This window comes from Erpetoichthys calabaricus, chromosome 10 (genome assembly GCF_900747795.2).
Source record: "Erpetoichthys calabaricus chromosome 10, fErpCal1.3, whole genome shotgun sequence".
Taxonomy (NCBI): Eukaryota; Metazoa; Chordata; class Cladistia; order Polypteriformes; family Polypteridae; genus Erpetoichthys; species Erpetoichthys calabaricus.
This window is the reverse complement of record NC_041403.2, coordinates 16,142,662-16,156,732: the sequence shown is the minus strand read 5'-3', so window position 1 is coordinate 16,156,732 and position 14,071 is coordinate 16,142,662. Positions and strand designations below refer to the sequence as shown.

Sequence of the window (14,071 nt, the reverse complement as noted above, 5' to 3'; positions counted from 1 at the left end):
CTAAAATTCTGCATGACACTCGGGTGTTACTCTTGTAGAGAACAAAAAAATAAATAAATTGTTTAATAGATCATTATAAATTAAAATAGCTGATAAAGTTGTAATTATAAACTTAAGTAGTTTATAAGAAATTTACATAAAACAACATAATCAAACCTGCTTAATCCAAATTAGGAGTGCAGGTGGCCAGAGCCTATCCGAGCACCACTGTATCACAGAGCAGGCACCAACGCTGAACAGGACTCACTCACACACACACACACACACTTACTTCTTACATTCATACTGAGGCCAGTTTAGAGGAGCCAATTAACTTAACCCACATGTCCTTGTGGATGTGGGAGGAATGCCCAATGCAGATGCCATGTGGATCAAGGAGATCGAGTACAAATTTGTAAACACGTGCATCGCAGTGACATAGCTCGAGTTCGTGCTGCTCGGGGCTTGGCGGGGCTTCAATTTGACGCCCTCCAATATATCTGAATATGTTAACCTATTTAAATAGAAAATTAAAATGACGTATAGAGAAAAATTAAGATACATTTTGCATAGATTTATTCATATATAGAGAAACAACAATAATTTTTCACATATAATTATTTATAAGCATCAACTAGACAAGAATATAGTATAGACGCACTGATAAGCTGTGTTCTAATTATTAGTTAAATATAATTATGCTGCAAACACCAGAGCCGGTGTAGTGCACAAGTGATAGGTGGGAATGTTTTCCGCGCAGAGCAAGAACGCATTCGGATTGATAACGAAATGGAATTATAAATTAGTTGTTTATCTTCCTAGAAATTATTATCGTAATGTTTATGTTTATTTTTGCCTCATAAATTTCAACTGCTGTGTCTGATGCTGTCACAGAAAGAGGAGGTTAGGAGCAGGTGCTGATACAGCACATTGCCGCACCCTCCACATGACAAATCAATTTAGGATCCTCAGATGCAATGAGTGACACCTCAGCACCACACTAGTTCAGATGGAATGGAACAGTGGGAGGTTTTTGTTATGGTGGCTGGAGTGCCAATTCTGCCACCAATCCCCAGGTTTTTGCTGGATGCGGATTAACGTCATACCCAGGATGAAGCAATTGCAGTTTAAGGGCCTTGCTCAGAGGCCCAACAGAGTAGAGTCACTTCAGGCATTTACGGGATTTGAACCGGCAACCTTCCAATTAGTACAGATCCCTACCTCAGAGCCACCACTCCGTCCTGTCACAGAAGGACAGTCTGAAAATTATTTTTGAAGCACCTGTGGATAATAAATATCAAAGAATTTTACTTTTTTCATTCATGAATGATATTTTTCCGAACCCTGCTGCTTACACACTAATTGCACTGAGTCTTTTGGCCAATAATGCCGTCCACAAAAATGTGCCGCCAGGGGCGGAACGCCCCCAGCTACGCCAATGCAGCATTGTACTGTATAATTGCAATGTTTAAGTCACTTCAGGTACAAGTGTCAGCAAAACAGTATAACATTCTGAAATGGAAAGATGGCATTGTGACTAGTGCTGCTGCATCACAGACCAAGCATCCTGGGTTTGAATCCTATGCTTGGTTGTTGTCTATGTGGAGTTTGCATGTTGTTCCTCTTATCTGCAAGAACATTCCTCCAGATACTCTTGTTTTTTCCAACATTTCAAAATATCAAAATATGTGCAGAGTAATTTAACTGGTGAATATATTTTGGCCCAGTGTGGTGAACAGGCATCTGTGTGTTTCAGTGGGCCCTGTGATAGACTGTCACCCTGACCAAACTTGGTTCCTTTCTTTCGCTCCATGTTACTGGGATAGTCAACACCAACTCAACCTGCAATTGAATTAGGTGTTATGCTGCGTAGTACTATACTCAAACCTCCATACATTCCATTCAGTCAGCACCCTACTGATCTTAAAGTTGGAGGTGAATCACACAAGGGCTTGTTGGGCAGAGGGCAAACAATCAAGGAGAAAGAATGGAAGGTGAAAGACAGGAGTGTGTGCGGATATACAGAGGTGAGAAGTGAATCGACCAAGAGGAATTTCTTATGAAGGATGGTCCAGTGAGGAAGCCGGGTTTATTGTTTTCTGTTCAATTGCATTTTGTTACTCATGTTGTTTATTTCCCTGGTTTGGAAGTTTTCATGTTATCTTATTTATAAATGTCTATGCGTGGAATTGTGTGTGTCTGTCTGTCTGTCCGGCCCGGGAAGTGCGAGGCTACAGAAGGAAGCTGAAAGAAAGCGACTCTGTCACCAAAGTGAAACCGCAGAGAAAAGAGAAACTTGCTTAGCCGCTAATACACAAGCGAGGTGGGCACATCGGTAAAACGAAACCTCAGAGGAGAGAGAAACTCACTTAGCCGATGATAGACGACGAAGGCAAGCACATCTGCAAAATGAAACTGCAGAGGAAAGAGCACCTCGCTTAGCCTCTAATGCACAACCGATGCGATTGATTGATTGAAGTGCTAGAATACTTGGTTTCTAGCAGCCCGGGCTTTTTACAGCACGGGCTTACACTGCGAGTTGTTATATAACATTGAATCACGGTGAATTTAATTGGGCTTTTTTGATACTAATCAAAAGAAAAAGACTCTTTAATGTCATTGAGAAAACAGATTTCTACAAAGTGGTCTAAATAAGTTACAAATACTGTACAGGGTTGCGCAAAGAAATTCTTAAAAAAGAAGTACCCAAGTGGAGCCACTTCACATACTGCCTGACAATCGATGGCAGCTATTCGACGATTGTTTGGAAGGCGCTTCATTTCACACAACGGTGACATTCCATGGCCTCTGAGACCCCCAGATCTCACTGTTTGTGATTTTTTTCTGTGGGGCCATCTTAAAAGCCAAGTGTACTGCACACATCCTGCAACCATTTCTGAACTAACAAGGAGGACTGAAGTGGAAATCGCTGGCATTCCTCTTGACATGTTACATTGAGCAATGCAGAATTTCCACAACAAGCTGTCAGAAATGGACAACACCTTCATGATGTTTTCTTCAAAACCAGAGGTGGGTAGAAAAGCCAAAATTGTACTCAAGTAAGAGTAGCGTTACTTCAAAATAATATTACTCAAGTAGAAGTAAAAAGTAGTCATCCAAAAAGTAAAAAAAGTATTTGGTGAAAAGACTACTCAAGTACTGAGTAACTGTTTGAACATAATAAATGATTCATTTTTTAGAAATGTTGTAATAAGACAGACAAAAATATAAAATAATGTGCAAATTCTGCTATTTCCAAATAATAAAATAGAAATTAGTACAAATAAATAACATCTTTACAAAATAAAGATACACAAATAACACAAAGTTCCAAATCTCAGTTTTTCACAACAAAGCTTTTGAAGCCAATACCTACAGTAGGTAACATGTATGTTTGAACAGTGGAAACTACTTACAGTGACAAGATACACTATACACTGACCGTATAATACTGTATATTCACTTTGTGGTGTAGTGGGTCCGCAGCTTCAAAAAAAAAAAAAAAAAAAAAAAAAAGGCTAGTTTCAAATCCATAAAGCTGTGTCACTCTCCGTAGGTGCAACTGCACGACCAAGGGAGTTAATGAGGTAGTTGGAGCAAGTCACACCTGCACGTGCAGGTGCGATCATTCTCAATTGCTTCATTGGCTTTCTGCAGCGTGTGGTTAAGGCCCACGGAGATGGGAGTGTATATATACAGGTCGGCACAAAAAAAAAAAAAAAAGAAGGGGGGATCAAAGAAAAGAAAAGAGTCTGTAGGGGACCGGCTCCATCATACACTTGCCCCCCAAATAGCACAGCTGATAGAAAATAACATTAGAAGAAGGCAGCTTGTGCACATACAAGAAGTCTCACTTTACCATGACTGTCTGTGTCTGTGCGTGTTTGGTTAAATCGTGCTTGTTCTTCACTCAGTGAAGTGATGGTTAAGCTTCAGCAGGAGTTGGCTCTCAAGGTTCTTGCAGTGAACAGGAGCCCCGCATGACTAAAAGTCTCTCAGGCTGCAGATGCAGGAAGTTTGTGTGTGGTCATGTGACTGCATGGCTACATCTGATTGGTGAAACGGAGTCATGTGATTATTGTTGCTATGTCTGATTGGTGAAACGTAGTCATATGATTATTGTTGCTACGTGTGATTGATGATACAGTCATGTAGTAGATCCATTGGCGACTTCTCTATGGCAAAAATATAGTGTATATATTGGAAAAAAAGTAACGATTCAAGTGTTGCCCAATGTAGCGGAGTAAGAGTAGTGTTTCTTCTTCACAAATGTACTCAAGTAAAAGTAAAAAGTATGGTGCAGTAAAACTACTCTTAGAAGTACAATTTTTTTAAAAAGTTACTCAAGTAAATGTAATGAAGTAAATGTAACTCGTTACTACCCACCTCTGTTCAAAACATAAAATGAATATTGAATGAATGTTGATTACCATCATTAATTGCATATCTTGTACAATACATTTCATCATTAAATGTATTTTGTAATGTGTTTATTTGTGCATTGAATGTCAATTGAAAATTTTCCGTTTCCCTTCGCCACTTTGTATAAAACACAAAATAATTGATTGCATAAGTACATGCCCCCTTTAACATGTCACACCTAAGTCATAATGGGTCACTCCATTGGTTTATTAGTTGCATAACTAATTCAAAGCAGAACACCTGTCTAGGGTTTCGATTGATCTGTAAATACAGCTGTATGTGGAAAAGCCAAGTCGGTATGGTGGCCTGACCTACACAAAGAAGACAAAAGAACACTTCAAGAAACTCTGCGTAAAGGTGAAAGCACAAGTCAGAGGGTAGAGACAATAAAATATCCAGTCACTTAATATCCCTTGGAGTGTAGCTAAATCACTCATTAAGAAACAGAGCAGTGGCTGAGAGTACATACAACTGGTGCTGCCCGGATGCTTCATCAGTTGCAGGTTTATGGGAGAGTAGCAAAGAGAAAGCCACTGTTAAAAAAAATAAATAAAAATAAAACATACATAACATCTCAGGTAGAGTTTTCTAGGAGGCACATGGGAGACTCTGACATCAGGAGGATGAAAGTTGTACGGTATCATGAGAACCAAAATTGAGCTTTCTGGCCATCAGACTAAACGCCATGTTTGAATACTGCACATTATCATTAACACACCATCCTCACTGTGAAGTCTGATGGTGGCAGCACCAGGTTGTGGGAATGATTCTTTGCAGCAGGCCCTGGAAGGCTTGTGTGGGGTGAGAAGAGGATAGATAGATAGATAGATAGATAGATAGATAGATAGATAGATAGATAGATAGATAGATAGATAGATAGATAGATAGATAGATAGATAGATAGATAGATAGATAGATAGATAGATAGATAGATAGATAGATAGATAGATAGATAGATAGATAGATAGATAGATAGATAGATAGATAGATAGATAGATAGATAGATAGATAGATAGATAGATACTTTATTAATCCCAAGGGGAAATTCACATACTCCAGCAGCAGCATACTGATACAAAAACAATATTAAATTAAAGATTGATAATAATGCAGGTAAAAATAGACAATAACTTTATATAATGTTAACGTTTACCCCCCCCGGGTGGAATTGAAGAGTCGCATAGTTTGGGGGAGGAACGATCTCCTCAGTCTGTCAGTGGAGCAGGACAGTGACAGAAGTCTATCGCTGAAGCTGCTCTTCTGTCTAGAGATGACACTGTTCAGTGGATGCAGTGGATTTTCCATAATTGATAGGAGCCTGCTGAGCGAATACAGGGAAATCCTGAATTAAAACTTGATGCAGTCTACAAGAAAAATGCACCTTGGGTGAAGATTTGTTTCCCAGAAAGACAACGACTCCAAGCTGTGGAGAATTAGCCCAGACCCAGACAGACACAAGACACATAGACCTCCCAAAACACACGTTTATTTTTCTTCTTCTTCTCTACAGCACACACAGTGCACACAGCACCACAAATAGCTCACAGTCCTTTAATTTCTTTTCTTTTCTTTCACCGCCTTCACTCCTCTCCCACAAGCTCTGTCCTCTGCTTCCTGACTCCGGCTCCCTGAATGGCGGCCCCTTTTATATTGTACCCGGATGTGCTCCAGGTGCTCATTCATGACCTTTCTGCAGCACTTCCTGGTGGGCAAGGCAGAAGTGCTGCCTGGGCACCCAGAAGAACTCCAGGTGTACCTGGGTTCTTTTCCGGCAGAACTTCCTGGTGTGGTGGAAGTGCTGCAGTCCATGGCTCCAGAACCATCGGGGGCGCCTCCTGGCGGTGGCCACAAGCCCCAACAGAGTTGAGCTTCTAAGCTCTAATCCTGTGGCCCAGATGCAAACCAGGGTGGCTGCCCTCTTGTGCCCCAGCGGAGGTACTGTCTCTCTCCTGGACCTTCTATCCTTCAGGCGGTCTGCCACAAAGCATATAGCCAAAGCTACACAGGAATAGCTTCAAAACAACAAGGTTAATGCCCTGGAGTGGCCATGTCAAAGTGCAGATCTCAATCTAATTGAGAATTTTCCACTGGATTTGAAACAGGCTTTTCACTTACTATTCCCATGCCACCTGACAGAGCTTAAGCAGTTTTGTAAAGGTTGATAGACAGCGAGAGACCTGTGCACACAGACTCAAGGCTGTCATGGCTACCAGATCTATTACATACTGACTTGAAGAGTGAATTCTTATGCAAGCAGTTATTTTGTGCTTTATATCTGTAATTAATTAATCTCACTTTGAATAGATCTATTTGTGTTTGGCAAATAATGAGTTCTTTTTTTTTGATGATCAATGTCAAAAAAGACAAGGTAAAGTCACTGTGATTTAATATTACATAACAGTAAAATGTGACGAAGTCCAAAGGGCTGAACACTTTTATCTAGACACTGTCCATTGAACCGCGCTCAGTAAAGGTTTTGGGATTCTCCACACAATAAAAAAAATGTTGAGGATGGGGTGCAAATAAAGCAGTGAAAATGAAAACATATGCAGTCGAAAAGTAATAATAATAAAGTGATATGACAAGTAGTGAACCGAGCCACAGGGAATGCACAAACCAGTGTGTTTCTTCGTGCCGGTTCCAAGCCCGGATAAATGGTGGAGGGTTACATCAGGAAGGGCATCCAGTGTAAAATTTTGCCAGATCAATATGCAGACAACAATACAGATTTCCATACCGGATTGTTCAAGACCCGGGTTAACAACGGCCGCCACCAGTACTGTTAGCCAACAGGATGCTGGCGGAAATTGGGCTACTGTTGGCCGAAGAAGATGAGTTGGAGATGGTGGCACTGACCAAAAAACAGGAGACAGAGCCGGAGGTGGCAGAGTTAAAGATGCTAAGGTTTGCATTGGGTGTGACGAGGATGGACAGGATTAGGAATAAGAACATTAGAGGGTCAGCTCAGGTGGGACAGTTGGGAGACAAAGTCAGAGAGGGGAGATTGCATTGGTTTGGACATGTGCAGAGGAGAGAGGCTGGGTATATTGGAAAAAGGGTGCTAAGGATACAGCTGCCAGGCAGGAGGAGAAGAGGAAGGCCTAAGAGGAGGTTTATGGATCTGGTGAGAGAGGACATGCAGGTGGTGGATGTGACAGAGCAAGATGGCGAGGAGAAAGGAAGATACAGAAACAAATGGTCTGCTGTGGCAACACCTAATGGGAGCAGCTGAAAGAAGAAGAAGAACATAAGACAAGCAGTGGAAGTCAGTCACAATACAGTTTCATTACAGGACTGATGGGTGCTAGAAATAATGGGTAAAAGAAAGTGTGTTGTAGTGTATTTCTTAGATAGGGGTGAAGAGCAAATACAAGCTGGCACTCCATATTTTTAACAAGCAGATGAGCCTATAAAAAGCAGCAAGCTAGCCATAGGTAAACATTCTCCGTTCCAATGGCTACATACTAAGGTTCCTCAAACAGTGACGAAATGAGCAAAAATCCATTTGGTTGATGCTGGAAAGCACCAAGCAGCACTACATTACTCTTTGCATATTTATTCACACACACGTATACACAGATTTATTTCACTGAAACTTTGTTTTATCCATCCATCCATTTTCCAACCCGCTGAATCCGAACACAGGGTCACGGGGGTCTGCTGGAGCCAATCCCAGCCAACACAGGGCACAAGGCAGGGAACCAATCCTGGGCAGGGTGCCAACCCACCGCAGGACACACACAAACACACCAAGCACACACTAGGGCCAATTTAGAATCACCAATCCACCTGGCCTGCATGTCTTTGGACTGTGGGAGGAAACCGGAGCGCCCGGAGGAAACCCACGCAGACACAGGGAGAACATGCAAACTCCACGCAGGGAGGACCCGGGAATCGAACCCAGGTCCCCAGATCCCCCAACTGCGAGGCAGCAGCGCTACCCACTGCGCCACCGTGCCGCCCAACTTTGTTTTAGTGTTTTCAATTTCAACCAAGAAAAGAAGCAAAATCTACACTATACTCAACCTAGAAATGCTTTTCATGCATTCTTGAAACAATTTTCTAAATTCACGTTGTCCAGCAAATGCTGGCAACCAACTACTTGTACAGTTATGCACTCATATGAACTAAAATTTAACCTAACAAGAACATTTTTGTGATGTAACAGCATGAAAGTTCCTGTGGCGAATCCACATGAATAATGGGAAAACATGCAAATTCCACACACACACACGGTGAATGAGTCAGGCATCCATTTCAGGTTCCTGGAGCTATGAGATGACAGTTCTAGCCAATGTATCAAAATTCTGACCTCAATATTTACATTCAACAGTCAAATTATTTGATGTAAAGGTTTTTGCAAACTCTATAACCAAAAACATAATCATGAAATGCAATTTAAACACAGAGCCCAAGACTGACCCATGAAAATCACAATAATAAACCTACAACATTTTTTTTTACTTTACCTGAACCGATTTTGGCATTAATAACTTCCCAGTTTTTGAGCCACCACTTGCTCCCATAGAGATTGTAGATGACACCGATGCCCTCCGGCTCCGAGCAGAAGAAGGACGCATGGAAGATTTCCCCTCCCCTGCATGAAATGTTGATTGAAAAGACTGAACTCATATTGTTCAATGCATGCTATTATCTATCTGGTAAAGCAATTCAATACGACAAGATGGTCCTTTCAAGGTTCTAGCCATTGTAAACATAAATTTTACACCCTCCCTCATAAGCTGCAGCTACTGCTACTGATATTTTACTAGAAGAAGGCCGAGAAACATGCAAACAAATACATTTGGAATCAAGAAATTTGCTTTAAAAACATTTGATAGTAAGAATGATGCTTGATAAGGAACAATCCAGTTTAATAAAAAACTATACTAGAACATAAATTATTTTTACATCTGTTACACTAGAGCATCTATATTTTATCCTGCTTCTAAACATGAAATAAAGTAAAACAATATAATGTTTATTCATAAATAGTGCTTACTCAAAGAAAAATATTTAACACTGGCATTATTGCAATTCTGGTTATTTTTAAGACAGAGTTTATTCTAAAATGATTATAAATCATGCAAGAGGTTTGATGAAAAATATACATTTACTGAAGTGGAAATTTTACTGAATAGAATACACAGACTCAATGAAATCGGGAGAAATCTTCAGTTTGAACCCATGCTACCGCACATTCAATGGGGGTCTCAAGGAAACACAGAGATTTGTAAGGATATGTGATTAAAATGTTGGCATCTAATAGATATCTCCAAACCATATAAAGATTATGCTGTTAGAAAGCTTCTCTGAATGTACATTTTAAATATCCAGATTTTCTTTTAAAGGTGAAATATTTTCAGCAATTCCAAACTGCAAAAATTTCAGGTGCATTTCTACTAAATAGACAGCTGCCTTCTTGAATAATGTCGCCAGGTTGGTTAACTATGAAAGACGATTTATAAAGAACTGATAAAATTCTTAATAATTCAAAATATAATCCTTAACCAAAAAAAACCAAACAATAATGGCCTACAAAAATGGCATTTCTGTTGTTGCAACTAGTTGCACGTCTCATGTGTAAATAATGTATTTTCACACTTATTATGTGAACTGTTTTATGATTACCGTCATACTGTATATAATAAGCACTGATTTATTGAAATGCCTGGCCTATATGACATTATTCCAAGTAAATATTTTTGTATTTAGTTGTCCGTCAATAAGGCATAATATTAAGAGTGTGACATGTGTCAAGGACAATGCATGAATTCAATTTTCAGAACCAACAAAAAGCAATCATCGACTCTACAGGAGAGACAATTTGAAAGAGCACCGTACCTTTCCTTGGCGTTACGTCCATCTCTGCTTGCTGGTTTGTCCCTAGTGATGGATTAGCTGTATGTGACAAAGAACTCTTTGAGAATCCCTCTGAATGACTGCCAAATTGCTGACGTCTCATTTTATTGTCAGCCTCCATTCTCTCCAGTGCTCTCTTCTGACACACCTCAGTTGTTGACATGAATAATTTGCAGAACTGTAATAATAGGTACATGCAAGTGAGAGTTTCATTGTACTACTACTATCACTATATGTTCATAATATTCAAAATGTACAGTAGCAGTATATACCTTAATCTAGCTCTACACCAATATTAATATTCATTTTCTTTCTGCTCTTAATTAATGAACAAAATGAGAAAATGACAACGTTAAAGAACATGCTCTAAAAAAGAATTGTTTAGAAACATTTAAAAGGCCTATGCAAAAATAAAGTTATTGTTCAAGAACTGAACCATCCATCCATCCATTTTCCAACCCGCTGAATCCGAACACAGGGTCACGGGGGTCTGCTGGAGCCAATCCCAGCCAACACAGGGCACAAGGCAGGGAACCAATCCAGGGCAGGGTGCCAACCCACCGCAGGACACATACAAACACACCCACACACCAAGCACACACTAGGGCCAATTTAGAATCGCCAATCCACCTAACCTGCATGTCTTTGGACTGTGGGAGGAAACCGGAGCGCCCGGAGGAAACCCACGCAGACACGGGGAGAACATGCAAACTCCACGCAGGGAGGACCCGGGAAGCGAACCCGGGTCCCCAGGTCTCCCAACTGCGAGGCAGCAGCGCTACCCACTGCGCCACCGTGCCGCCCCAGAACTGAACCAGTGCTGATTAAAGAAAAATATTATTTGAAGAAGAAGAATAATCTTGTTTTTATACTACAGCCAAAGCCATGGAAGCACTGAATAATTATCTTCATGTAAGAAAATATTTGTGTGGTCCATTAAAATGGGTTTTGTTCTTCCCATGTTTAGGTCACAGCTAAAAAGGCCGGAAAGCATATGTCATATTCTACACTGAGGTGATGCCTTGTTAAGAGTGAAGAGTCTGGGCAGTGATTCAAGAGACAGCATAGTTGAGTACACATGAAGTTCTTAATGACTTGAAGACCTGGACTGTCAACTATCATTTTCATTGCAAAAATGTGTTTATTCTTCTAAAAGTAGACTCATGACTCCTTTAATAATACTTCATATTAACAAGGTAATAATAACTTTATTAATAACAATTTATACCAATTGGGAACAAAAAAAAAAAACCAAAAAAACAAATTTTACTACAAATTTGCCATTCATATATTTTACACACTCCCATAATGGCCCATAATAAAGAACTTCTTCTTTCAGCTGCTCCCGTTAAGGGTTACCATAGCAGATCATCTTTTTTTATCTCTTTCTGTCCTCGTCATCTTGCTCTGTCACACCCATCACCTGCATGTCCTCTTTCAGCACATCCATAAACCTTCTCTTAGGCCTTCCTCTTCTCCTCTTGCCTGGCAGCTCTATCCTTAGCATCCTTTTCCCATTAGCATCTCTCCTCTGCACATGTCCAAACCAACACAATCTCGCCTCTTTGACTTTGTCCATCCAACCTGAGCCAACCATCTAATGTCCTCATTCCTAATCCTGTCCATCCTCGTCACACCCAATGCAAATCTTAACATGTTTAACTCTGCCACCTCCAGCTCTGTCTCCTGCTTTCTGGTCAGTGCCACCGTCTCCAACCCATATAGTTCTAATTGTATACTAACCCTCACTTATTCTGTTTTTCTTCTCGGTACTCAAATGTGGCACTTGGTGCCACGGCCCACCTGCCAAGTTGTTTTGCCTGCCTAAGGAAAAGTCATCCCAGATGGAGGATCGCAGGAATCATGGGAAAGAGGGGTCCTTTTATCGGATTGGCTGGCCCAGCACTGTTTCAGCCGTGGAATGGCCAAATGGGGGAGGCAGCTTGAAGGATGAGGTCTCCAGGACTCTACACAAATCCAAATCTTATTATGGGATATATCATCTACTGTTAAATTCTGCTCTGTACTTCTAAAATTTACATTTTTTATTTCTTACTATATTGAGGAATTGTTCTGGTCTGTGTACTGCATTGTATTGTATTGACCCCCTTCTTTTGACACCCACTGCACACCCAACCTACCTGGAAAGGGGTCTCTCTTTGAACTGCCTTTCCCAAGGTTTCTTCCATTTTTTCCCTACAAGGTTTTTTTTGGGAGTTTTTCCTTGTCTTCTTAGAGAGTCAAGGCTGGAGGGCTGTCAAGAGGCAGGGCCTGTTAAAGCCCATTGCGGCACTTCCTGTGTGATTTTGGGCTATACAAAAATAAACTGTATTGTATTGTATTGTATTGTATATAACATATCTGGTCTCACTAGCGTCCTGTAGACCTTCCCTTTCACTCTTGCTGATACCCGTCAGTCACAAATCACTCTTGACACTCTTCTCCACCCATTCCACCCTGCCTGCACTCTCATCTTCACCTCTCTTCCACAATCCCCATTACTCTGTATTGTTGATCCCACGTATTTAAACTCATCCACCTTCGCCAACTCTACTCCCTTCATCCTCACCATTCCACTGACCTCCCTCTTATTCACACACATGTATTCTGTCTTGTTCCTACTGACCTTCATTCCTCTCCTCTCTAGAGCATATCTCCACCTCCCCAGGGTCTCCTCAACCTGCTCCCTACTCTCGCTACAGATCACAATGTCAAACATCATAGTCCACGGGGACTCCTGTCTAATCTCGTCTGTCAACCTGTCCATCAACATTGTAAATAAGAAAGGGCTCAGGGCCGATCCCTAATATAATCCCACCTCTGTCACTCCTACTGCAGACCTCACCACTGTCACACTTATCTCGTACATATTCTGTACAACTCTTATGTACTTCTCTGCCACTCCCGACTTCCTCAAACAACACCACAGCTCCTCTCAGGCACCCTGTCATATGCTTACTCCAGGTCCACAAAGACGCAATGCAACTCCTTCTGGCCTTCTCTATACTTCTCCATAAAACACACTTCTCTGTAAAATGACACACAAGAGATTACAATTAAGGTGCAAAATATAGTTGGAGCCCTTAGGGATTCTGGGACAGCCACAGGCTTCAGTATCAAAATTGTGTGTGTTTGAGGGGGAAATCCATGGAAATAAATGTCAAAACCACAATTCTGGTGTTATAAATTATTCAAATGTCCATAACTGGGTTAGTAGAAAATAGGCCAAAAATATTAATTCAGAAGAAGGTTGTTGTTAGGGGTTTTTATTTTATTTTATCATTTACCCACAAAATGAGGTGCGTCTGCCATCCATGCCCTTAACTAACTCTTGCTGCAGGGATGGGCAGTGGCAGGGGGCATTTCTTGACATTTTCTTTAATCTAACTCTACTATGAAACAAAGAAAAGAAAACAAAGGTTTCTGCTCATAAACTTTCGATTTACTTATTAAAAAAATCCAAATCAAAATAAAGGCAATTACCCAAACAAAGAAAACTTTATTTCTCTGATGTTGAAGTGAACATCAACCACATTATGGTGAGTGAGCCAGCAGCTTTTCCTCCCCTGCACTGAAGTTTGTAATTAAAAAATTCAAATTCTGGCTTTTGGAACCCGTCCACAATATTTGCCCAGGGAGATTAGATACATCATCCTTATTAAAGTTTATATTCCTCCCTTTGCAAATCGAGGCTCAGCAATGGAAATGATTCATTCTGTCACCAACACTTTTAATGATCACTAATTCTGACCCTGTGTTATATGTGGTGACTTCAAACATGTGAATTTGGAAGAAACTATTATAAACT

At 40.7% G+C, this 14,071-nt stretch overlaps 1 protein-coding gene across 3 annotated transcripts in view; it reads right to left on the bottom strand.

Moving 5' to 3' along the window:
- efcab7 (EF-hand calcium binding domain 7) overlaps nucleotides 1-14,071 on the bottom strand; it is a 99,213-nt gene that overhangs the window by 60,891 nt on the left and 24,251 nt on the right. For all 3 annotated transcript variants that reach the window (XM_028810944.2, XM_028810946.2, XM_028810945.2), the window contains 2 exons: nucleotides 10,246-10,441; nucleotides 8,871-8,998 (listed from right to left, as the gene is read on the bottom strand). In XM_028810944.2, the coding sequence (XP_028666777.1) occupies nucleotides 8,871-8,998; nucleotides 10,246-10,441 (324 nt within the window). The remainder of the gene's footprint in view (nucleotides 1-8,870; nucleotides 8,999-10,245; nucleotides 10,442-14,071) is intronic.